Below are 26,620 nucleotides of genomic sequence, written 5' to 3'. Positions count from 1 at the left end.
TCTTGTAAGAAAGGTCATTAACTATTCTTTTGTTAGCGAAACAGATAATGGTGGCGTTTTTATGTTGTTACTAACAGATTTGTAAGTCAGAAGAACGTAAGAAAAGTTTACAGATAAATTTTGTAAACGAGGGGTCAGCAGGAGCAGGAGCTGCGACAGCGAGAATAGCTGACGTCAGAAATCCCGCACTGGGATTGGCCAGTCGGTAAGAAACGTAAATGCCCATGATTGGTGTGTTAGTGTATGCCGCGCTAGGAGTGGAGAATTACAGGGTGACGTAGACGCTGCTGATTGGTGCGTTAGTGTGAGTCGCGCTGGGATTGGAGAATTACAGAAGTGACATGTACGTTCCGGATTGGTGCGTTAGTGTGAGCCGCACTACGATTGGTTAAAACAACAGAATAGTTGTAGGAAAAAACTAGTGATACACGGAAGACAAAATGATGTATTACGATCCACCAGAAAGAGAAAAAGTCCTGGTTTGGAAAAATCAAGAGTTTATTTAAAAAAGACAGACCGATTGTGACTAGAGAGGGACAGTTGCTTCCTCCACCGAAATCGCCCGCATCCTTTATGGTTGCGAAATACGGATACCATACTTGTATTTGGTTGGACAATTGGGCAAAATATACAAAAGATGATGGAGTTTTGGCATTTCCAGAACATGGTTCAATTTAGCGGTTTTGAGAAATTTGAGAGAAAGAATGATGAATCTAGAACCGAGACCTAGACCAACATTGACAGAATGGGAAGATGAGATGCATGAAAGAGAAAGACAGAGGAGTGGCGGAAGGTATATATACATGTTTGGTAGATCAAGTGGACAGGAGAATCATGATGATAGAATGAGGAGATGGAGAAATGCAAATATGACTGATGGTTTGTTTCCTGTGAGACATGCTGAAGAAGTTAGTGGAAGAAAATGTGCAGAAAAGAGACATAATATAGGTGGGTATGGAGTGCATGAATCGGAGAATGATGTTCTTGACGACATGTTTTATAAAAATCCACCTCCGTATCAACCAGATTCTGACATGTTGACACCAAGTGCCCCAATGAGAGAGACTTTGCGAAACATTAAGATTGAGCCAGTACCCCAAGAGTTAGGGAGAATAATTCTTTCAGAGAAATAGAGAGGAAACAGGATAGTAAAGTGAGTAGTGAAAATTAGCAAAAGCCACTTTAGAGTTAACTGAAAAGATTAGGGAATTTACTAAGAACTTAGAAGCCGTGACTGTTCCCGTAACTATAGGTCCTGTAATGCCTATTTTTGATAAACAAAAGGATAATGAGCATTGTCGTACGGTCTCTTATAACAGTAATAAACAGACAGAAAGGCCAAGGATAAATTCAGACGAGAACCCATGGAGGCAAACAGTAAGTACAGCAGAACAGAGTACGCCTAAAAATTTCGCAGCAAATCCAGGTTTAGTTGAAAGACTGATAATGATTACAAATTCCACATCAGAAACTCCAAGAGATTCAGAACGAGGTAATGAGGAAAAACCAGTAGGTCCTACTTCAGAAGAATTAAGCGAATGGTTGAGGAGCTTACAGAGAAAAGACAGAGAATCTCAATCTATGGATGTGCCCAAGCTAAGGATGGTTTTGGAAGAGTTAATAGTAGGGACTATCCCCACAGAGAAGTTAAAAACATATCAGGATGAAGAATTATTATTTTTGTGCAAAAGCATAACTTGGAGAGCAAAGAATTTACACGAAAGACTAGAGGAAACGGCAAATGAAATGGGTATAGACATTGAAAAGGTAAAAGCTTTACAAAAACCATATCGAGTAGACTACTGAGAAAGATATTGAAAATCTGAACACCACAGGACGAATAATTCAGATTAAAGACATAATCATTTTGTTAAGAAAATGGGGAGATGTGGATAAATGGAGAAGTAGGTGGTTTAGAAAACGAGATGATGCCTCAGAGAAAACGTTTGCAGCTTTCCCCGTAAGAGAAAGAGAGAAGATAGTGACAGAATGTCCCATGAGAGAAATTCCAGGAGGAGGATATGTACATGTTCCTTGGACTAGGCAAGATATTTTGTCATTTACAAATGATTTCCCTCGATTACGCGAAAAGCCAGTCGAGTGGTATAGGCAAGTGGACAGGTTTGTAAAATTATCGAAAGTTTTGTGGATTGATCTAAATAGTCTATTTGATATACTAGTACCAGCAGATTTATGGACAGAGTGCAAGATTATGATCAATTGGCCTACACAAGAATACCCTAGAGATCCAAAGACAGATGCCCCTGATCCAGAGGTAATGAAAAAATATGAACAAGTAATCACCTTTTTGAAAAACAAAGTACCTCCCAAAGAGACTGATTGGGTAAAAATAGACTGAACTCATCAGGAAACTAAGGAGTCAGTGTATGCATACTACGAAAGGTTAATCCTTGCTTTTAAACAGTTTAGTGGTGACGAAAATTTGAGTGAAAAAGATCTGAGTCATTTTGTATACAGATTTGTATATGGTCTACGTCCTGAAATTAGTGAGATGATAAAACAGCATACAGTGGATTGGCAAAATAAGAAAATAGATGAAGTACTAAGACATGCAAAGTATTTTAGTGATGAGATTGAGGCCAAGCAGCGTAAATTAAAAGAAAAGGCTATGTGGGCACAAGTAAAAGTGGCAGAAAGACAGGAAGCTCAGCTGATTGAACAAGCAAATAGTGCAGGACCAAAACCAAAATTTAATGTTGGAAAAGGAAAGGGACAATTCAATATAGAGGAAGCCAAAAAGAAATGGCCATGTCATAATTGCGGAAGAATAGGGCACTGGAAATCCAAGTGTAAATATCCCCCTAATACTAATAATGATAATGCATTCAATGAATCCGCAGGTGCAGAAAGAGGTGAGTGGTCAACCGCAGCGACAACAGCAGGTTGTTAGCCAACAGAATCAGGTGCCAAAACCGCCTTTTCCACAGAGCGTAAATTCACAGAAATACAGTAATGAGACAGGGTTCTACAACGAAGAACAGGTAACTAAGCTGTATTGGCTACAACGCGATGAGTGTGAGTCAGAAGAAGGTTATGGACGGTGCCGAAGGGAGGAAGAAGAGTGCGTACTTGGCACAACTCTAGAAGTAGACCAGACAGGCCCTTTTGTGGACGGAAAGGTAAATGATGAAAATATTACTTTCCTGGTAGATACTGGTGCTACTCGATCAACTGTTAGGTCAGCTGATGTTAAGAATCTTCCTCTCTCGGACGAACTAATCCAAGTGGTTGGAGTATCCAACAGACAGATCAAAACGTATCTCACAGAACCAGTAAAGGTTAATAGAGGGACATTTTCTGAAATGCACCGCTTTGTCATGTGTAATTCAAGTCCTGTAAATTTGTTAGGTAGAGACCTACTGTGCAAGATGAATTGCACCATATTTTGTACCCCTGATGGTATAGCATTTGAGACCCCAGATGAAGATATACTGTATAAAATGACTATGGCTAATATGGAAACTGAGATTATTGATGCCTTTGCTGTATTCAACCCTGATTATTTACCAAAAGAATTGAAACAGACAGTAAAAGCAGAAGTCTGGGATTTCACAGGAGAAGACGTAGGACTAATGAGAAATGTGGATCCAGTAAAAATAACAGTGAAGGAAGGAATAAGCTACCCAAATGTTCCTCAATATAAATTGACACCCGAGATAATTGAAGGAGTCACTCCCATAATCGAGAAAATGATAAAACAAGGTATCCTGAGAGAAATAATGAGTAGTCCATGTAATTCACCAATTATGGAACTGAAAAAGCTTAATGGAAAGTTCAGGATAGTACAAGATTTGAGAAAGATAAGAAAATTGTTGTGTCATGTTGTCCTATTGTACCAAATACATCTGTGATTTTGTATCAGATTCCCCATGATGCAGAAAGGTATACAGTGATTGACCTCTGCCATGCTTTCTTTTCCATCCCGTTGCACCATGATAGCCAACAAATATTTGCGTTTCGTTTTGGCGAACGTATTTTGGCTTGGTGCCGAATCCCACAGGGGTATACAGAAAGCCCCTCGATTTTTAATCAGATATTGAAAAAGTCCTTGGAAGACTTAGAAATGCCCGAGAACTCAGTGTTAGTTCAATATATTGACAACCTACTTATGGCGTCAAAGACTCGAGAAGCTTGTGTAATGGACACCATAGCATTGCTAAATCATTTGGCAGATGGAGGACTTAAGGTATCCCCATCAAAAATGCAATTTTGTCAGAAAGAAGTACAATATTTAGGTCACAAAATTGAAAAAGGACTAGGAAAGATAACTACAGACAGGATAAAGATAATAAAAGGAATGAGAGCTCCAATGACGCAAAGAGAGGTGAGAATGTATCTTGGAATGGTTGGATATTGTCGTCAGTGGATAAGTAACTTTTCCCTGATCGCAAAACCTTTGGTACGCCTGACAAGAAGTGATGTAAAAGACCCCATTGACTTAAATAGGGATGGTCTAGCAGCTTTTAAAAAATTGAGAGGCAGTTTGTGTGAAGCGCCAGCATTAGGAATGCCTGATTATGAGAAGGAGTTTGAGCTGTACTGCAGTGAGAGGAATGGATGTGCACTCTCGGTACTAATACAGAAACATGGAAAATTGAGAAGACCAATTGCATATTTTTCAGCTATGTTAGACCCTGTAGCTGTAGTCTTGCCAGGTTGTTTGAAAGCAGTAGCTGGTACTTGTAAGAGTCTGGAACAGAGTGAAGGAATTGTGATGGGATATCCTGTGCGAGTGTTTGTACCTCATGGTGTGGCAATCCTTTTAACAAGGAGTCGCACTCAGTTCATGACACATAGTCGGCTGACTAAATATGAGAAGGTCATATTAGGTGCAACGAATGTAAGCCTTGTGAGATGCTTGAATGTGAATCCTTCAACGTTACTGCCTGATGCTGAGAATGTAGAAGTCAGAGATGAAGTGGATCATGATTGTTTGGATGTACTCGACTTCTGTACCAAACCACGTCCTGATATAAAAGATGTACCTTTGTCAGAAAGCGACTTAGTGATGTTTGTGGACGGGTCATGTTTGAGAACAGACGAAGGAATTCTAAGTGCAGCTTATGCAGTATGTATGGTTGCAGCAGTAATGGAAGCATCTTACCTGAAGGGAGTAAAATCAGACCAGGTTGCTGAACTTGTAGCCTTAACTAGAGCATGCAAGTTGGGAAAGAATGTGAGAGTGACTGTGATAACTGATAGTCAGTATGGCTTTGGTGTTGTGCATGATTTCGGCCAGATATGGCTGCATAGAGGATTTCTGACTTCAAGTGGAACTCCTATAAAGAATGCTGAAGTGGTTGGGAAGTTGCTTGAGGCGATACAGCTGCCTAAGCAATTGGCCGGTGTGAAGTGTGCTGCCCATGTTCAGACGGGAGATTATGTCACAGTTGGTAATAAGTATGCCAACGATATGGCTCAATATTGTGCTCGTAATCAGAATTCGATCACCAGGGCTAAAGAAAGAGAGATAAATTCTTGCACCCTAATGTTTACTAACATTTTAAGTACCTGGGAAGAAGTGAGGCAATTGCAGGAAGAAGCAGGAGATGAGGAAATGAGACAGTGGGTAAAAGCAGGATGTGCACCAAGAGAAACAGATCATGTGTGGGTTTATCGAGATGGAAGACCAGTCATGCCTGATAGCATGGTGTCTGCCATGGCACGGATGTATCATGGACAGGGACACATAGGGAGAGACGCGATGATTAGGTCCTTCAAGCAAACATGGTACAATGCAAAATTTAGACTTGTAGCTGAGAGCCTTTGTCAAAGAAGCCTTATATGTCAGCAGTTCAATCCCGGAAGGAAAACAGTGGTAAGTCTAGGAACGATAGGTCAAGAAGGAGGGCCTTTCACCAGAATGCAGATTGACTTCATTGAAATGCCTCCCTGTAACAGGTTGAGGTATGTTCTAGTAATGGTCTGTTTGTTTTCTAGATGGTTAGAAGCATACCCCACAAGAAGCAGTGATGGAATTTCAGTAGCAAAACTGCTTTCGAGGGAATTCATCCATAGATTCGGGTTCCCAGTTACAATTGAGTCAGATAGAGGAAAGCATTTCCATAATGAGATCATGAAGTTGATTTGTGAAGCATTGAATGTACAACAAAAACTACATTGTGCCTATCGCCCAGAGGCTTCTGGTGTGGTGGAACAAATGAATGGCACCATTAAACCCCGATTAGGAAAAATGTGTTTAGCCACAGGTTTGAAATGGCCTGATGTCTTGCCTCTGGTACTCATGACTATTAGATCTATTCCAGATAGGAACACGGGTTTGAGCCCTCATGAAATTATCATGAGAAGAGCAATGCGTCATGTATTCATACCAGTCAACAAGCTGTTGCCTATAACTGATGACTTGGTGTTGGATTACGGTAAGGGGCTGGCTGACGCCGTGCATTCTGTGATTCATCAGGTTGGATCGGATGCCACCACCCTTGAAAAGAATGATCTGAGCCCAGGAGACTGGGTGAGAATTAAAGTACACAGAAGAAGGAACTGTCTGGTCCCACGTTGGGGAAAACCATGACAAGTGATTTTGACTACAACAACAGCTGTGAAGTGTGCTGGGATCAAGAACTGGATCCATGCTAGTCACACACTGAGAATACCAAATCCAGTGGATAACAAAGAAGGAGAATATTTTGAGGAGTCAGAGACTAGTTCTGAATCGGATGCTAAAGAAACAAGAACAAGAGAAAATCCTGAAAGGGGGGAGTCAGAACCAAGTTTGATCGTTGCCCCAGAAAATATTCCCTTGGGAAGAAAATTACAGATTTCTGATACCAGCTCAGACTCAGAGACTGAACAAGCACAGGTACATTGGAGAAAAGAGAAAAGCAGTGAAGAGACAATCAAAGTAATTGTTGATAAGGAAGTTCCTGATGAAAAGCTGAGAGATATTCCACCTGAAATAACAAAAGTAGATGAACAGGTGCCAGATACAGAAAGAGAGGGAAAGATTCTTGCGGAAGACCCCCGAGGAGTTGTAGGGAATTCGAACATCCAGTTAGAGGAAGGGACAATTAGTAAGCAGGAAGATTGTGTGCAAGAACCACGAGGAGGGACAGAAGTAGGGAAAATAAAAGAAGTGATGGAAAGAAGAACAGCTGAAAGCAAAAAGCAAGTTGAAAGAGAATCAGAGGAAAGTGATGAAGAAGTACCAGAAGGTCGAGTCTTGAGAAAAAGAGCATGGAGAGCTGAAAAGAATGATAAAGGAAATAAATCGAAAAGACCAGAAATCTGACCAAACAAGATAATAAGATTCAGATATCGACTGTCACGAGTGAATTCACAAAGAGCTGAGCAGGTGAATGAAGTATCAAGTCAAGAAAAATCGAAAATTGAGAAAATAACTACAGCAGATGAAAACAAAAGAACGAGAAAGCCCAACCAGAAGTATAAGTCGCCAGAATGGTCGTATGTGGCCCTGCCTGAAATAAAAGAAGAGGCGGATAGCCAAGAAAATCCAGAGGTGACTGTACCGGACATGGTAGAGGAAGACGAAGACGAAGAATCGGAAATCCTGAGAGTTATCTTGTCTGGAGAAGAGACGGATGTTCAGGAAGTTCTGTATCAAGATTATGAGAGAAAAGTGAAAGACGATCAAATGCCAAACTGAATAAGACAAAAAGTGCTGCTAATGGAAAGAAAATAGAATACAGGAAAAGAAATAACTGATAGAACCAAGTAGGTGCTTAGAGCCTTGGGTTAGACAAAACTAGTTGTGAAGTAGAAGAGGCTAAGTCAAAAGACACTGATCATTTTTACGAAAATGACAAACATAGAAAGTAGAAAAGCTAAATGTGTATTTCTAAAACAATGGTTTAAAATGTGTTGTTGATGTACAGGATTACTAATGCTTCTATGGAGTGTATTAGCTATGATGAAATCTTTTAAGATTACCTTAGAAACAATAGAAGGACATAGTGAGAATAAAACTAATATAGAAAAGATTCAGAAAGTATAGCCGACTAAAATAGATAGGAATTATCTACATAAAGATAGGTCCATAAATGATTTCTCTAACAAAGTGTTTTCGAAACTACTGTATGAATATGTAAAGACAATGGATGTGAGGGACTGCTACGTTTGCATGCAGCTACCTGCATCTGTATCGGAGGGTGTGACCTACCATCACCTTCCAGTAACCTATGGAATAACATGTAGTGTAATAGCTAGTCTGGTTTACAAGGTAGGGAAATTAGAATATTATTTTTCAGATGTAGATAATATATTTTCACAAGTACCTGCAATTAACAAATTGAATAAAGTAAAGCCTGCAAAGGTGTTCAGTGAATTTTTCTTAGAAACTAAAGAATTAACATTAGAATATATATTTAGAAATAATTTGACTTGCAGTTTAAAGAAAGAGGAAAAGACGTTCTTGGATATGGTTGAAGAAAGGAGATTGAAAATGCAAAAGAAAGCATCTGAGGGAAAAGAGGAAAAGACAGTCTGGGATGTTGAAAAGGAGAAACATTTGAAAGGAGAAGCTAGTCCAACTATGGCTTTAGATTGGCCTCAGAAAGGAAAGTTGTGTATTAGAAGGAATCAAACTGCATATGATAATTACTTTGTAGGTAACAGTGAGTGCCATGATACATACGGAACCATGGGTGGATGGGGATTTAAAGGAGGAAATGATCCAGTTTTTCCTGGGTTATATTTTATCTGCGGGAACAAGGCATGTTATCGGTTGCCAGACCATTGGTATGGCACATGTTATGTAAGTCTGGTTTTCCCAAAGATATTCCACATGGGGAGAGGAGAAGATGGTGTACATAAGTTAGGTAGTTTAGTAACACGTAGAAAAAGAGAATCTTGGTCAGAAATTGTGGGAGACATTTTTGGAGCATTGATACCAGCAGTGGGAATATCTCTGAATGCACACAAAATTAGAAAACTATCAACAGTAGTGGATTGCTTGTCAGCAAGCACAGCTGGAGGATTTTTATTGGTAAATACTGAAGTGGTTGCAATGCGTGCTATGGTAATGCAAAATCGACTTGCCCTTGATATAATATTGGCAAAAGAGGGTGGAGACTGTGGAATGCTGAAAGTTCAACATTGTTGAACTTACATTCCGGACGAAAGTAAAGATCTAAAGATCTACATTAAAAATATAACTGAATTGCATAAGGAAATTACACCACTGGAGGTTGAACGTGTTTGGGAAAAAGTTGGGAAGAAACTTTCTTCTAGTAAAGATTTCCTGTTAAACTTAGGTGGTACATTTATAGGTAGAATCCCATTTCCATTAACATGTGTGATTTTTACAGTATTAATTTTAAGATTAGGATGTTTATGTCATAAAAGAAAGAAAATACAGAAAAAGTTAAAAAGAGAAAATTTGAAAAGAAGACAGAATAAGAAACAAGAGAGAGAGTTTGAAGAAGTAGAGTTAGAAGAAATGAAAGACAGTATGTATAGAACAGCAAGAAGAGAAGAAATTGGGGAAACAGAGATGTGAATCAAAACAAAGAATTCATTTCGCTTTCATGACAAATTGATACAAAATGTTAATGGTGTGGTGATAAAATCACCAAAGGGGGGATTGATGGAGCGGGTAGTACAAAATTTTGTATACCTCCCCCATTCTGCATGAAAATACTAATTATATAATCTATTAACTATAATATTATTAAATGAGTTTGCATGTTTATTAATCAACATTATTAATATTCGAATTACACATGGGTTTTGCATTTTGCATGGCTAAATAACCTTTATGACTAAAATCCGTACGCATACTAACAAGTAGTATATGTAGTAATTAGAATACTGCATGATATATGTTGCTTTTGTAATGTCTTGTAATGTTGCCCGAGAAGAGGGTGAATATAATTGCTTTAAATGTTGCTATACGCTAGATAAATACAAGCACATAGAGGGATTAGTAAGGGGTTAACAGGAAAGCGCTGCGTTTCCTGAATCTTAGAGGGTCCGGATGCCGTTCGATTATCTGATGACTGCAAACTTTTCTTAAGTCTATGGACAATGATAGATGCTTGCACGTCTTTGGTCCTTTGCCGATCTTTGGGACTGTAGGGTGTGGAGCAGAGAACTTTGAGATTTGGCCTGCTTTTGGACGATTGACTGCAAATTTGATTATGCAGAGCCAATGAATTAGAGGACTCCAAATAGACAGATTAGGTAAATATGACGTTCTGCGTTTTACTAAAAGTTTGAAAAACTTTCCAATACTTTGATGAGACAAATACGAATTCAATCTTTATGAAAAGTAGATAAACAATTATTAATTAACAAGAATTCAGGAGTTGTGAGTTTCATTTAAGGGACAGATTCTGGAGTCTTAAATGTGTTTTAGCTGGTTCTAAATCACCATCAACCAATCCAACTAATATGGTCCATTGACCGAAGTGGGAGGAGTGCCTTGATGTTTAGGATTAGGGATCTGTAGGCGAAAGGGCGTTAATGTATATTTTGTAAATGACTTTTCCTTCCCTATAGGTTATAAGGTATTCCCCTCACATGTCCAGTGCTTGAATCACTCATCCCTCCTGTGTGTACAGACCGGTGTGGAAGTAACGTGTGAGTGTTGGTGTTATGGGCCCCACCAATGACTGCATGTGTGAATGAGTTAGTGTGATGTTGGTTCTGTGACGCAGGGAGGATACTGGTACGGGTTGTTTCCCCGTTGCCTGGGTTTTAGCGCTGCAACACACCTCCTAAGGCTGGTGGATCTGCACCTCCTGAGGCTGGTGGATCTGCGCCTCCTGAGGCTAGTGGATCTTCACCCCCTGAGGGTGGTGGATCTGCACCTCCTGAGGCTGGTTAATCTGCACCTCCTGAGGCTGGTGGAGCAGCTCCTCCTGAGGCTGGTGGAGCAGCTCCTCCGGAGGCTGGTGGATCTGCGCCTCATGAGGCTGGTGGATCTGCGCCTCCTGAGGCTGGTGGATCTGCACCCCCTGAGGCTGGTGGAGCAGCTCCTCCCGAGACTGGTGGGTCTGCACCTCATGAGGCTGGTGGAGCAGCTCCTCCTGAGGCTGGTGGAGCAGCTCCTCCGGAGTAAGTGGATCTGCGCCTCATGAGGCTGGTGGATCTGCGCCTCCTGAGGCTGGTGGATCTGCACCCCCTGAGGCTGGTGGAGCAGCTCCTCCTGAGACTGGTGGGATCTGCACCTCCTGAGGCTGGTGGGATCTGCACCTCCTACGGCTGGTGGGTCTGCACCTCATGAGGCTGGTGAATGTGCAGCTCCTGAGGCTGGTGGAGCAGCTCCTCCTGAGGCTGGTGGTCTGCGGCTCCTGAGACTGGTGGATTTGCGCCTCCTGAGGCTGGTGGGATCCGCACCTCCTGAGGCTGGTGGTCTGCGTCTCCTGAGGCTGGTGGATCTGCGCCTCCTGAGGCTGGTGGATCTGCACCCCCTGAGACTGGTGGAGCAGCTCCTCCTGAGGCTGGTGGTCTGCGCCTCCTGAGGCTGGTGGATCTGCACCTCATGAGGCTGGTGGGATCTGCACCTCCTGAGGCTGGTGGATCTGCACCTCCTAAGGCTGGTGGGTCTGCACCTCATGAGGCTGGTGGATCTGCACCTCCTGAGGCTGGTGGATTTGCGCCTCCTGAGGCTGGTGGAGCAGCTCCTCCTGAGGCTGGTGGATTTGCGCCTCCTGAGGCTAGTAAATCTCCACCTCCTATGTAAATTGGACCTGCACCTCCTAGTGCTGCTGGATCGTGACATCTTAGGACAGTTGCCTTCTAGGTAGCATCAATGCACCTTGTTTCGAGTCCTGGCCTTTCATTTGATAACCCGATGCTTTGTGGGAGTTGTAGTTCTGATTCTCGCCATTGCAGCCCTCGGACTGAATTGCCAGATTACACGGGTTTGTAAAAAGAAAACACAGACTAGGTCGTTGTTGCAGTGAAGTATTTCTGGTAACCTTCCCCAGCACACACACACCCACGCACGCTAGCAGTGGTATGCACGTGCTCGCGCGCTGTGCACACCCCTCCTCGCGTGGACGCGCATGCTCGACATGCAAACGTGTGAACACAATCGCGCGCCTCCTGTGTCCTCTAACTTTGACTCCGTAAACTTTCTCTCCCTTCGAACAGGAATTACCTTAATTAGAATAATAAATGAATATTTAATTAACCAATGGCAAGGAGATCTCTCTGCTTGTTTGCATAATTAGCCAACGGCAGGCCCCAGAAGTCGGCAGGCGTCTCCCCCTGCGGTCACCCAGGGAATTGAGCTAATGGGCGCTTTATTCTGAGCAGATCAACCCTTCAGGCCTAGTCATGCGCCGAGAGGGCGTGGGGGCTCCCAGACCCCGCCCTCCCGGCTCCAAGACTGTCATGGCCGCCTTCCTGCCACCAGGGGCTGACCCTTCTCAGGGTCACGCCTCCCATCTATTGACTTTGCTTTAATCATCCCAGTTTACAATAATGGAATTAAAAGCGGGCGCTAATTGGCGCGTGCGCCGGGAGCCGAGCCGGAATTAATTCCAGCCTGCTGGAGAGCTCGCCAGCTGCAGTGTTTGTCTGCAGTAATGAGGGGGTCAAGGACTGAGGGCGCCTGGAGACTGCGCACCTGCGCTAGAGAGAGGCCAGACAGCGAATGGGTACCGACCGGCCTCCGCTCTCATCCGCCAGAGGTGACCGAACCGGAGCCTGACGAGCGTTCCGCTGTGTGCACTGAGGCGGGGCGGGGCCGTGCTGCACCCTGCACAGAGGCTGTGCTGCACGGTGACTCTACGGTGTGTCCTACAGAACACAACCGTCATTTAGTGTGCCTATAATGTAGGAGGAATCAGTGACGATGATGAAGATGCGTTGACCACCCCCAGGAGAGGACATGTTCAGAGAGAAGGATTTTTGTCACAAGATTATGTTGTGGCAAACTAGTTTATGCAAGCACAGAATGCACATGAACCAGGTATACTCCCTAGGCCTAGATCTAAATGACTCCATCAACGTTCCCTCTGCCCTACGTCCCTCCCTAAGCAAGCACGCAAATGTTTCCCTTGTCCTATCTCCCTCCCTAAGCGAGCACGTGAACGCTTTCCTTGTCCTACGTCCCTCCCTAAGCGAGCACGTGAACGCTTCCCTTGCCCTATGTCCCTCCCTAAGCGAGCACGCAAACGTTTCCCTTGTCCTATCTCCCTCCCTAAGCGAGCACGCAAACGTTTCCCTTGTCCTATTTCCCTCCCTAAGCGAGCACGTGAACGCTTCCCTTGTCCTACGTCCCTCCCTAAGCGAGCACGTGAACGCTTCCCTTGCCCTATGTCCCTCCCTAAGCGAGCACGCAAACGTTTCCCTTGTCCTACGTCCCTCCCTAAGCGAGCACGCAAACGCTTCCCTTGTCCTACGTCCCTCCCTAAGCGAGCACGTGAACGCTTCCCTTGCCCTATGTCCCTCCCTAAGTGAGCACACAAACGTTTCCCTTGTCCTATCTCCCTCCTTAAGCGAGCACGCGAACGCTTCCCTTGTCCTACGTCCCTCCCTAAGTGAGCACGTGAACGCTTCCCTTGTCCTATGTCCCTCCCTAAGCGAGCACGTGAACGTTTCCCTTGTCCTTCCTCTTCCTCAGCCCCCAGTGCCACACATCTCTGGTTTGAATCCATGCTTCCTTTGTTGCAGGGGTTCTAGGTAGTGTTAGTGGTAGACCACACATACATCGGCGACGACTGCTGTGAGCATAGACGTGCTGCGGTGGAGGCTGGCTCCCTTCTGCTGAAGCCTGTCCCACCATCTAGCCAGAGGTCCTTGGTGGTGTCAGCAGTGGACCGCACATACATGTACACCACCAACCTACCAAGGTGAGGACCACACATACATGTAGAGCACCAACCTACCAAGACGAGGACTGCTGTGAGCATGGACGTTGAAACCCATCCCACCATCTTTGCAGAGGTTCTAGGTGGTGTCAGCGGTAGACCACACATACATGTAGAGCTCCAACCTTTCAAGGCGATCACTGTTCTGAGCATGGACGTTGAAGCCCGTCCCACCGTCTATGCAGAGGTTCTTGGCGGTGTGAGCAGAGGACCACACAAACATGTTGAGTGATAACCTACCCAGGAGAGGACTGCTATGAGTATGGGCATGCTACTTTTGGAGGCTGGCTCCATTCTGCTGAAGCCCGTTCCATCGTCTAGGAAGAGGTTCTAGGTGGGGTCAGAGGTAGACGACACATACATGCCGTGAGATTGTCATGGAGTGGCATGCCTCAACGTCCGTGTTAAGGGCCTCTCCTGGACCTGCTCATGCCCATTAACCAGCAGTTCTCCTCCACTCTTGTGCATTTCCTGCAGTCTGGCTGTGACAGGGGCTGAGGCTTCTCACCCGTTGGTGTTGCTGCGGCGGGATGGGGCTCACATGCATGTCGGTGGAGTGGGCACAGAACCAACATAGGTTATCCATATTATGGCCAGTCTGCTCCATGTCCCATCTGTCTTCTGGACGCAGGTGATACAGTGCTTCAGGTCCAACGGTGATGGTCTAAGAGGTCCTACCAGATGGTTTGTGAGGTGCGCCATCATCCTCATGACTTGAGGGCGACAGAAACCTGTAGCACTTGTGTGTACTCATCACGGAGGGGAGTTGCAGAGCTTGTGTTTCCTCATGTGATGGGATGATGTCTGTGGTGGCTGTGTGTCTTCTTCATGCCGATGAATGCCTGTGCTGTGTGCGTGTCTTTCACATGCCAGTAGATGTCTGTAGTGCTTGCGTGTCCTTTGAATGTGGGGATGCCTGTAGGGCATGCCTGGTGCAAACACACCAGGGCATGCTTTTAGCTCCTGTGTGTCCTTCACATGCCGAAGGGTGCCAGGAGTGCATGCGTGTCCTCCCCAAACCAGGGGATGCCTGTGGTGTTTGTGTGTCTTCCACATAACGGGGTGGAGCTTGTAGTGCTTCTGTGTCCTCCACATGCAAGTGGATGTATGAGCTATTTACGTTTCTTCACATGCTGGGTGATAAATGTGGTTCTTGTGTGTTTTTTTGTCTTCCACATGCCAGTGGATAACAATAGTGCCTGTGCATCATCCACAGGCTGGTGGATGTCTAGATCTTCTGTGCTCTCAACATGCTGGTGGATGTCTAGATCTTCTGCGCTCTCAACATGCTGGCTCAGTCTGTCGTGCTTGTGTGTCCTCCATTTGTTGGGACGATGCCTGTATTCCTTGTGTCTCGCCCGCTGGTCAGTGAGTAACTATAGTGCTTGTACAGCCTCCAGATGCTGGTGATGTCTGTAGATCTTCTGTGTTCACCACATGCTGGTGGACGTCTGTAGATCTTCTGTGTTCTCCACATGCAAGCAGATGTCTGTAGATCTTCTGTGTTCACCACATGCTGGTGGATGTCTGTAGATCTTCTGTTTTCTCCACATGCGAGCAGATGTCTGTAGATCTTCTGTGTTAGTTGCACGAGTTCAAGGATAGAAACACCGGATTTTTGGTTATTACTATCATAAGTGCACCTCGAAGAGCACGTTTGCATGTCTCTAAATTGTGACATCTTCAGAAGCATACTGACGCATATTTGTTTGTCTTTTGTGTTTCTCTATGTTGTACGTTTCCGTTTGTCACAATTAACCTTTTTTCAGAATAAACTCGGTTCCTCTCTATACATGACGGAATCTATTTTGAGTGTTTTTAACACTTATAAACCCTTGGTTCGGGTGGGCCTTAGCAAGCTCATACCGCCGGGTTCTCACATCTACACCTTTGGTCCTGATGAAAGCCTGATTAACATTCATGTAGGCAGAAACATGTTGACCGCACTTTTAGGGGTAATACATGAACTTTTAATTCTAGTTCTTTATCCCACACATTTTTTTACCTATGTCTGATTGGCAAAATCAATAAAGTTCTTTTTGACACAATTTGGACATTTTTAAATTTCACCTAATTCACCTTTCACTCAAACACTTTTTTTACCAGCTCCGCAGTAATCTGGCATTGCAGCACACTAGGGTGGCACTCGGCCGCTCCTGGTGGGGCCCAATGATGAAGCATGTCACCAACCAGGTTGGTGAGTGAGGGCTTTTTTTAAGAAACCAAATGGTTCTTTTCAAACAGTGTTAATCTAACGTGATTACCTGCAAGTTTGCTCTTTCGCTTTGCCACTAATTTGATACACTCCTTTGTTGATTGCTTGATCTTCTGTGTTCATCACATGTTGGTGGATGTCTGTAGATTTTATGTGTTCTCCACATGCGGGCAGATGTCTGTAGATCCTCTGTGTTCTCCACTTGCTGGTGGATGCCTCTAAATCTCCTGTGTTCTACATATGCTGGTGATGTCTGTAGATCCTCTGTGTTCTCCACATGCTGGTGGATGTCTGTAAATCTCCTGTGTTCTACATATGCTGGTGATGTCTGTAGATCCTCTGTGTTCTCCACATGCTGGTGGATGTCTGTAAATCTCCTGTGTTCTACATATGCTGGTGATGTCTGTAGATCCTCTGTGTTCTCCACATGCTGGTGGATGTCTGTAAATCTCCTGTGTTCTACATATGCTGGTGATGTCTGTAGATCCTCTGTGTTCTCCACATGCTGGTGATGTGTCGTGCTTGTGTGTCCTCCACTTGTTGGGACGACGCCTGCATTGCTTGTGTATTGTCCACATGCTGATGAATACCTGTGGTGTTTGTATGTTCTCCACATGCAGAAGTGATGCCTGTAGTGCCTGTGTGTCCTCCATATGCCGGTGGATGCCTGTGGTGCTTGTGTGTCCTCCACATACTCCGTGATTGCCTGTAGTGATTATATGTCTTCCTACACACTGCTCGGTGACCTTTTTTCTTGTTTGTTGTAAGGGCTGTGCATCTGTTTTCTTGAGGCATTTTACTAGGGTCTGATTGTCTCTTGCTACTTGGGATGAGGTTGCACTTGCTACTGTCCTTGCTCTGTCCTGATAACTCAAACCCCAAACACCCCTGTGGAGCTTCCTTGCCCTTCGAGTGGGCCTGGGCAAAATTGGAAAATGTAATTTCATAAAATGTCACAAAATTTCAAGTATAGTATGTCAAATCAAACAGTATGTCAAATTACAGGACATAAAGTGTGCCCTACAAATACACACACACACACGCCGCACACACACACACACTTCCAAAGTTTTAGTTGGAGAGCAGCTCCTTTATAAGGAGCTTCCTATAACACCAGCGACCCTCTGAATCTGCTAACCTCAGATGTCTGGTTTTCTAGCAGAGTTTTTAAGCATAGGACAGTGCCATCCATGCCGAGCTAGAAAGAGACAAAGCCTTTCACCGCTCGGTGAAATAAGCAGCAGAGTTTGATTTACATGTGGGACACAAGCTGTGATTTTACACCCACATGTGGTCCACATGGAGCTGCGAGCCCAGTGCGTAAACAGCAAAAAGCGATGTCAAAAGCAGTTTCATATCCTGACCAAGGCACCGCTGTCATCTGAAGAAAGGGTCTTTGTCATCCTCTGAGCTGGAAACATTGCCCAACCCTTGCATTTTATTAGAGTTGATCCAATGACAGTTATCAAATCCTGGAGTCTTTGGGAGTGCAGAATGGATTAATATGAGAGAGAGGGCGAGGAAGAGGACGAATGTGTGAGATAGGAGTTAAACGAGTAACATTTCCCTCAAACCACTCACATCCTTCATGGTGACAAACTGCAAACATTTCAAAGACAACCCATTCCTTTGAGGATGAAAGGCTGTCAGCAAATTAATTGCAGGTAAATAAAAAGAATACTATAGGATGTGAGGACAGTGACATTGACGTGTCCTTTACTCAGAGTTTGTGCCCATGTTGCACAATGGAGCCAAAGGCCATTATCTGAAAAAGGCATTATAGTTTCAATTTCAGAGAAGAAAGACTTCACATCATAAACAAACATGAGCGGGGAGCTGGACATAATCCTTTTATGTGCTTAGAAAATGCTGACCTTGCCTTGTGGCAGTGTTTCCCTGCTTCGGAGCCAGAACTTGCAAAAAGCCTGTTTTGTCTCTTAGAAGTCTATTCCTCTACATATTTCACATCATAAGCACCATTCAGAGGTAATTGTGTGGAAGGACCACTCATTTGTGGCTTTGGAATCAGGAACTAATACAGGCAGAGAAATGGAATGATCCACATGAAAATCAGAAGCAACCTTTTGGCAGGAAGCCCTTTATTGTATCTGACAACACAGTAATAATGCCCCTTTGAAACAGTGAAAAAGAGATGCTAATTAAGAGGAAATTAAATGGGCAATTATCCTAACAGAATTTTAAATAACATTAAAAACACTAGGGCATATTATCAAGGACGGCGTTAAAAATGATCGCCGGTTTAGCGGCAGAAAACTGCTGCTAAAGCGGCAATAATGGGCTTGATAATATGCCCTTGAGAATTCCAATAGAAGTCCATGTTCTGGTGTGAGCATGGGCTTCTATGGGAATTCTCTACGGCATATTATCAAGCCCATTTTCGCCGCTTTAGCGGCATTTTTCTGCCGCTAAACTGGCGATAATTTTAACATCTTCCTTGATAATATGCCCCACTGTCTTTGGGCCTGAATATGACCTTTCTGACTCGTAAAGTGGATTTTGAAACGAGAACAGAGACTGAGTTTACAGATTGCAGGGTTTCTTACTGCAAAAGGGCTTTGCACTTAGGGCCTGAGTTAAGGCAATGCTACTCATTGGCTGAGAGTGTCCTGTCCTTTGGGGGAGAGGAGGAGTAGAAGTCATTACTCCTCTCAGGGAGAAGGGTGGAGCCCACCCTGGTAGGATTTGAACCTGGAACAGACGGTGGCCCTTAAACCTCCCAGACAGTAAAGGACCTCAAGCCTCCATCCAGACACCACTACAATCACTAAAACCATCTCCATGGCAACCTCACATCACTCAGTCCAGGCTCTGATACACATGGTTTATCTATTGGTGTGCCCGGTGACCACCATGAAGGGAGAACAGGTTAAGGAATTGAAGATTCATCAGGCGTGAACTGTCTCATTGGCTGGAGAAAAGGATAGAAATACTACACGCATCGGCATCGTTGACGGAACCTTTGGCCGAACATGATCAGAATAGAAGTGGGAAACATATTCTGGAACCCCTAGAAGGAGGAGCAGTATATGGGTGGTACCCAAGAAGTGGAAACCAGGAGTGCAAAGATGTCCTCTTTGGGCACTTGTAACAAGTGAAAACTAAGTTTCCCTTGGTTTTTTAGACAAATAATAACAGATCACTCAATCATATATCATATCACTCAAACAACACATGCGAAAGGTAAATAGACAGTGTAGCCTAAACGATAGACTCAACAGAACTTGCCCAAAGTAGAAGGCAATACAACATTTATTAAAAGATGTGCAGTTAAAATTAATCATAAAATCCTCAATATTTATAAATGATACATACAAGTAATGTCAAGAAAATAAAACACAGAAAACAATTTCATATACTGTTATTCCCCTTCCTGCAATGGGGGACAGAAAGCTAATAACACACCATAAAAAACCACACCCGGGAGAAAATAATAGACAGTCAAATTTGTCATTAACTGTAACACATTCGTGCAGAAAACCGATTGTTGACGGGAGCTCGATACGCACTCCTCTAAAAGTATCTGTCGGACCAGTCAACCACCGAATTGTGTAAGGAGTTGCGTCTGTTTTCTGCACGAATGTGTTCCATGTATTTATTGTAACAGCAGTGGGGCGGTGGGGACTTGTAAGGGGGGATTCCGAGGGTCAATGCTGAGGGAAAATTCATTATTTATTTAATTTTCCCTCGGAATCCCCCCTTACACCGCCCCACTGCTGCTGCCTGCATAGACCGCGGCTGCGTTGGAGTACTTTAAAAATGACCCAGTGACGTGCTCAAGTGTGCAGGGTATCGATCAGTGCAGTGGTCAGATGAGTACCGTTAAGTGCAGTGGAAGTATGAGTGTCTCCATCTCATGAGTGCCGCGTACAATTGAGTGCAGTGGAAGTATGGGTGTGTTTACCTCCTGAGTGCAGTGTAAGTATGAGTGTCCACATCTCAAGGGTGCAGCATACCATTGAGAGCTGTGTAAGTACAAATGTTTCTATCTCACGAGTGCAGCACACATTTGAGTGCAGTGGAAGTGTGAATGTCTGTATCTCCCGAGTGCAGTGGAAGTACAAGTGTTCAATCAATCAACTAAGATTTGTAGAGTGCAGCTAATTACCCGTGATGGTGTTGAGGCAGTGGGATCAGTCGAAGAATAGAAGGAAAAAACAAGGAGAAAGCAATGAAAATTAGAGAAAAGTAAGGAGACGGCATTCCAATAAACGGGGGAAAAGGCAAGGAGAAAGCAGTGAAAACGAGGGTAAAGCAAGGAGAAAGCACTCAAAACGAAAAAAAGCAAGGAGAAAGCAGTGAAAAAGAGGGGAAAGCAAGGAGAAGGCACTCAATAAACACGGGATAAAGCAAGCAGAATGGAGTGAAGACAAGGAAATAGCAAGGAGAAAACAGAAAAAGAGGGCAAAGCAAGGAGAAGGCACTCAAAAACAATGTAAAAAGCAAGTGGAATGCAGTGAAGACAAGGAAAAGCAAGGAGAAGGCAGTGAAAATGAGGGCAAAGGAAGGAGAAGGCACTCAAAAAACAAGGGAAAAAGCAAGTAGAATGAACTGAAGACAAAGGAAAAGCAAGGAGAAGGCAGTGAAAATGAGGGCAAAGGAAGGAGAAGGCACTCAAAAAACAAGGGAAAAAGCAAGTAGAATGAACTGAAGACAAAGGAAAAGCAAGGAGAAGACAGTGAAAAAGAGGGCAAAGCAAGGAGAAGGCACTCAAAAAACAAGGGAAAAAGCAAGTAGAATGCACTGAAGACAAAGGAAAAGCAAGGAGAAGACAGTGAAAAAGAGGGCAAAGCAAGGAGAAGGCACTCGGAGAAGGCAGTGAAAATGAGGGCAAAGGAAGGAGAAGGCACTCAAAAAACAAGGGAAAAAGCAAGTGGAATGCAGTGAAGTCAAAGGAAAAGCAAGGAGAAGACAGTGAAAATGAGGGCAAAGCAAGGAGAAGGCATTCAAAAAACAAGGGAAAAAGCAAGTAGAATGAACTGAAGACAAAGGAAAAGCAAGGAGAAGACAGTGAAAATGAGGGAAACCAAGCAGAGCGCATTCAAATAAACGGAGAAAAAAGCAGGAAGAAGACGGAAGCAAGAGCGATGCAGTAGCACGGGGAGAGCTTGGCCTGGCACCTGCTCAATGGGGTTGCACTGCGGCCTCCGTTATGTAGGTCCTGGGAGGAGGGAGGGGTGCTGGGAGGCAGTGGGCGGGGCTAGGCGGGAAAAACGGCCAGCAGGCAAGAGCGGCAATGAGTGAGCAAAGCAATGAAAACGAGAGAAAAGCAAGGAGAAGGCACTCCAAAAACAAGGGAAAAAGCAAGGAAAAAACAGTGAAAACGGGGGGAAAGCAGGGAGAACACAGGAGCAAGAGCGATGCAGCAGCGCGGTGAGAGCTTGGCCTGGGGCCTGGTCGATGGAGTCGCGCTACAAACTCAATTAGGGAGGTCCTGGGGGGAGGGAGGGGTGCTGGGAGGCAGTGGGCAGGGCTATGCGGGAGGTGGGAAAACGGGCAGTAGGAGGGAGCAGCAGTGAGGGAGAAAGAGTGAGAAAAGCAAGGAAATCGATGGAAAAGCAAGGAGAAGCACTCAGAAACGAGGCTCAAAGCAAGGAGAAAGCAGTGATAACAGGGACAAAAGCAAGGAGGCAACGGAGCAAGAGGGATGCAGCAGCACTGAGAGGGCTGGGCCTGGGCCGGAGTGTTTCCACCTCATGAGTGCCGCATACTGTTGAGTGCAGTGGAAGTATAAGTGTCTACATCTCATGAGTGCCACGTGCCGTTGAGTCCCGTGTAAATGCGCGTGCAGCACAGCACCTCACCTCTGTGGCATGGCGCTCTTCTGGATCTGCAGCGTGTCCAGCTCTTGCATGCTGCCCCGGCTGACGGACACTGTGGAGTTGGCCAGGCGGATGGCACGACGCTTGTTGCGTCGCGGGCAGCAGGATGTGCCAATGCCCTGGTGGGAGGAGATGGAGGTGCTGCGACTCGTCCGGTAGCCAATGGACTCTGCCATGCAGGCCTCGCTGTACGTCTGCTCGTCTGTGAACTCATGACACTATATTTAAAGAGAGGGAGAGATGCTCAGTGCACTGTATACCATACACGCGCAGTCAGCCCACATCACAAAAAAGGGCGGCCATTTTGGATCAGTAAAATGTCAGTCATGGAGCAGCTTTGCTGGATTGGATTGGGGTGGCAATGTAAGCTGAATGGTGTATAACCTGATGCTCTGTGTTTCCTGTCCCGCCTGCCTGAGGTTCCACAACTGAGGTTTAATTTTGGGTTATTTTGTTGAGATCTTTCCAAAGGAAGAAAACCCACTTGCAGCCTGTCGCGGTTTACTGCCAAGGGAATGACGAAGGCATCTCTGGTGGATAGGGTGCTGGGCATCCGTTCTGGCAGGACGTGTGGGGGGGGGGTCCTAAGATCCCATCTAACCCTCCCCTGAGAACTGTCAGGCAGGTAAGCGTGTTACCACCCTTAGGGGTGCAGTCCTGGTATTATGTTCTATGAAGGAACTTCCTAGTGAGCGCGCGCGTGGCCAGCAAATTGGGTATGCGCTGCCTGCCCACTTCTGTTTGTGGCAGCATTAGAAGAATTAAGTGAAGCTTCTGTGGAGAGCATGTGTACTTTGTGTGAGAAAGAACATCTTTTGGAGTCCTTCCTCCCAAATTCTTGGACTGGACTTGCTTGGATTCTGACTCTGAGACTGGGAGATGCTAACTGGTCTCCAGGGCACGGGTTCTGCCCTTCAGTGTGGGCAAGGACCGGGGAATCCCAGTGGACACAAGTAAGGCCACAGTGCCAGGGTACAAAAGACGCACCAGTGGCTTAAAAGTTAAATGTCACACGTGGGCCTTAGAGAAGATTTAGACCAGCAACAAAACACGGCTCCTGGCCTGCCCTGTCAGCTTCCATGGTTACAGCCATGTGACAGCCTGCACACGTCAGGTTTAACCCTTTTATAATATTGTGAGGAACGTTATTGTCATATGTAGTAACAAGTGATGTTCTGTGCATGGTTTATTTCAGCAGCATTACTGCAGCCTCAGGACTGGAGTCTGCCCTGGCTTTCCTCTCCTCCCTGGTGTAAATGCAACTAGACTCCCCCGATCCAGAGCCGACTTGGTCTGAATGGAAAAGGCCCCCTTCTAGGGTAACCGCCACCCTCCTTGTCTTTACAGTGTTGCCAGTTCTGGACTTTTGTGTGGTAGACTGATGCATGCTGGGCGTTGTAGTCTTCTTATGTTTCCATTCAATTAATTTGACCTAAAATCAGTGATGTGTAGGAGAAAAGTTCCAGACTGGAGACAAAGTCCATTATGGCCTCGAGTGGGGTGGCCATCTGCACCCTTCGGAGCCTGTTAGGAGTAAAAAGGGGCCTGGGGTGCTGGAGTAGAGCTGACGAGGAAGCAGGAGGAGGGGGCTGAAGAAGCACTCCGTACTCTACCTTGTGGAATGTGCTACAATCTTTAGTTCTCCACTGTCCCTTTGCGTGCCAGACCGCCCTTCTTTAGGTCTCTATCTACCCTTTGTGTGCCAGACTGCCCTCTTTAGGTCACCTCTGACCCTTTGTGTGCCAGACTGCCCTCTTTAGGTCACCTCTGACCCTTTGTGTGCCAGACCGCCCTCTTTAGGTCTCTATCTACCCTTTGTGTGCCAGACTGCCCTCTTTAGGTCACCACTGACCCTTTGTGTGCCAGACTGCCCTCTTTAGGTCTCCACTTACCCTTTGTGTGCCAGACTGCCCTATTTAGGTCTCCACTGACCCTTTGCGGCCAGACTGCCCTCTTTAGGTCAGCACTGACCCTTTGCATGCCAGACTGCCCTCTTTAGGTCTCCACTGACCCTTTGTGGCCAGACTGCCCTCTTTAGGTCTCTATTGACCCTTTGCGTTCCAGACTGCCCTCTTTAGGTCTCCACTGACCCTTTGCGGCCAGACTGCCCTCTTTAGGTTTCCACTGACCCTTTGCATTCCAGACTGCCCTCTTTAGTTCACCTCTGAGCCTTTGTCTGCCAGACTGCCCTCTTTAGGTCTCTATTTACCCTTTGCGTGCCAGACTGCCCTTTGTTAGGTCTCTAGTGACCCTTTGTGTGCCAGACTGCCCTCTTTAGGTCTCTATTTACCCTTTGTGTGCCAGACTGCCCTTTTTTAGGTCTCTAGTGTCCCTTTGCGGCCAGACTGCCCTCTTTAGGTCACCACTGACCCTTTGCATGCCAGACTGTCCTCTTTAGGACTCCACTGTACCTTTGTGTGTCAGACTGCCCTCTTTAGGTCACCACTGACCCTTTGTGTGCCAGTCTGCCTTCCTTAGGTCTCTATTTTACCCTCTGTGTGCCGGACGGCCCTCTTTAGGACACCACTGACCCTTTGCATGCCAGACTGCCCTCTTTAGGTCACCACTGACCCTTTGTGTGCCAGACTGCCCTCTTTAGGACTCCACTGACCCTTTGTGTGCGAGACTGCCCTCTTTAGGTCACCACTGACCCTTTGTGTGCCAGACTGCCCTCTTTAGGTCTCCACTTACCCTTTGTGTGCCAGACTGCCCTCTTTAGCTCACAGCTGACTTGTTGTGTGCCAGACTGCCCTCTTTAGGTCACCACTGTCCCTTCGTGTGCCAGACTGCCCTCTTTAGGTCACCACTGACCCTTTGTTTGCCAGACTGTCCTCTTTAGGACTCCACTGTCCCTTTGTGTGCCAGAATGCCCTATGTAGGTCTCCACTGACCCTTTGTGCGCCAGACTGCCCTCTTTAGGTCTCCACTGACTCTTCGCGTGACAGACTGCCCTCTTTAGCTCACCACTGACCCTTAGTGTGCCAAACTGCCCTCTTTAGGTCTCCACTAACCCTTTGCATGCCAGAGTGCCCTCTTTAGGTCTCCACTGACCCCTTGCGGCCCAGACTGCCCTCTTTAGGTCACCACTGACTCTTCGCGTGACAGACTGCCCTCTTTAGCTCACCACTGACCCTTAGTGTGCCAGACTGCCCTCTTTAGGTCTCCACTAACCCTTTGCGTGCCAGAGTGCCCTCTTTAGGTCTCCACTGGCCCCTTGCATGCCAGACTGCTCTCTTTAGGTCTCCACTGACCCTTTGTGTGCCAGGCTGCCCTCTTTAGGTCTCCACTGACCCTTTGCGTGCCAGACTGCCCTCTTTAGGCCACCACTGAACCTTTGCATGCCAGACTGCCCTCTTTAGGTCTCCACTGTCCCTTTCTGTGCTAGACTGCCCTCTTTAGGTCTCCACTGACCCTTTGTGTGCCAGACTAACCTCTTTAGGTCTCCACTTTCCCTTTGTGTGCCAGACCGCCCTCTTTAGGTCACCATGGACCCTTTGTTTGCCAGACTGCCCTCTTCAGAGTACCAATGACCCCCCTCCTGGTCCAGACTGCCCTCTTAAGAATACCAATGACCCCCCTCCTGGTCCAGACTGCCCTCTTTCGAGTACCAATGACCCCCTCCTGGTCCAGACTGACCTCTTCATAGTACTAATGACCCCCCTCCTGGTCCAGACTGCCCTCTTCAGAGTACCTATGACCCCCCTCCTGGTCCAGACTGCCCTCTTTGCAGTACCAATGACCCCTCCTGGTCCAGACTGCCCTCTTCACAGTATCAATGACCCCCCCCCCCCCTCTTGGTCCAGACTGCCCTCTTCGGAGTACCAATGATCAGTCCTGGTCCAGACTGCCCTCTTCAGATTACCAATGACCCCCCCCCTCCTGGTCCAGATTGCCCTCTTCAGAGTACCAATGGCCCCTCCTGGTCCAGACTGCCCTCTTCAGAGTACCAATGACCCCCTCCTGGTCCATACTGCCCTCTTCAGATTACCAATGACCCCCTTCCTGGTCCAGACCGCCCTCTTGAGAGTACCAATGGCCCCCCTCCTGGTCCAGACTGCCCTCTCCAGAGTACCAATGACCCCCCTAATCGTCCAGACTGCCGTGTTCAGAGTACCAATGACCCCCCCCCCTTTCCTGGTCCAAGCCATCCTCTTCAGAGTACCAATGACCCCTCCTGGTCCAGGCTGCCCTCTTTGAAGTACCAATGACCCCTCCTGGTCCAGACTGCTCTCTTCAGAGTACCAATGACCCCCCTCCTGGTCCAGACTGACCTCTCCAGAGTACCAATGACCCCCACCTGGTCCAGACTGCCCTCTTCAGAGTACCAATGACCCCCCTCCTGGTCCAGACTGACCTCTTTGAAGTACCAATGAAACCTCCTGGTCCAGACTGCTCTCTTCAGAGTACCAATGACCCCCCCTCCTGGTCCAGACTGACCTCTCCAGAGGACCAATGTCCCCCCCTCCCGGTCCAGACTGCCCTCTTCAGAGGTACTAATGAACCCCCTCCTGGTCCAGACTGCCCTCTTCAGAGTACCAATGACCCCTTTCCTGGTCCAGCCTGCTCTCTTCAGAGTACCAATGACACCCTCCTGGTCCAGACTGCCCTCTTCAGAGTACCAATGACCCCTCCTGGTCCAGACTGCTCTCTCCAGAGTACCAATGACCCCCTCCTGGTCCAGACTGACCTCTTCAGAGTACCAATGACCCCTCCTGGTCCAGACTGCCCTCTTCATAGTACCA

The 26,620-nt window shown here is 46.1% G+C and overlaps 1 protein-coding gene across 1 annotated transcript in view; it reads right to left on the bottom strand.

Annotated features, from left to right (window-relative positions):
- The window catches only part of KCND1 (potassium voltage-gated channel subfamily D member 1), a 793,973-nt gene that overhangs the window by 31,900 nt on the left and 735,453 nt on the right, over window positions 1-26,620 (bottom strand). Inside the window, exon 6 of the mRNA XM_085630298.1 lies at window positions 21,861-22,096. Coding sequence (XP_085486424.1) covers window positions 21,861-22,096 — 236 coding nt within the window. The remainder of the gene's footprint in view (window positions 1-21,860; window positions 22,097-26,620) is intronic.

This window comes from Triturus cristatus, chromosome 10 (genome assembly GCF_964204655.1).
Source record: "Triturus cristatus chromosome 10, aTriCri1.1, whole genome shotgun sequence".
NCBI lineage: Eukaryota > Metazoa > Chordata > Amphibia > Caudata > Salamandridae > Triturus > Triturus cristatus.
The sequence above is the reverse complement of the archived record's forward strand: the minus strand, read 5'-3'. Positions and strand labels throughout refer to the sequence as shown.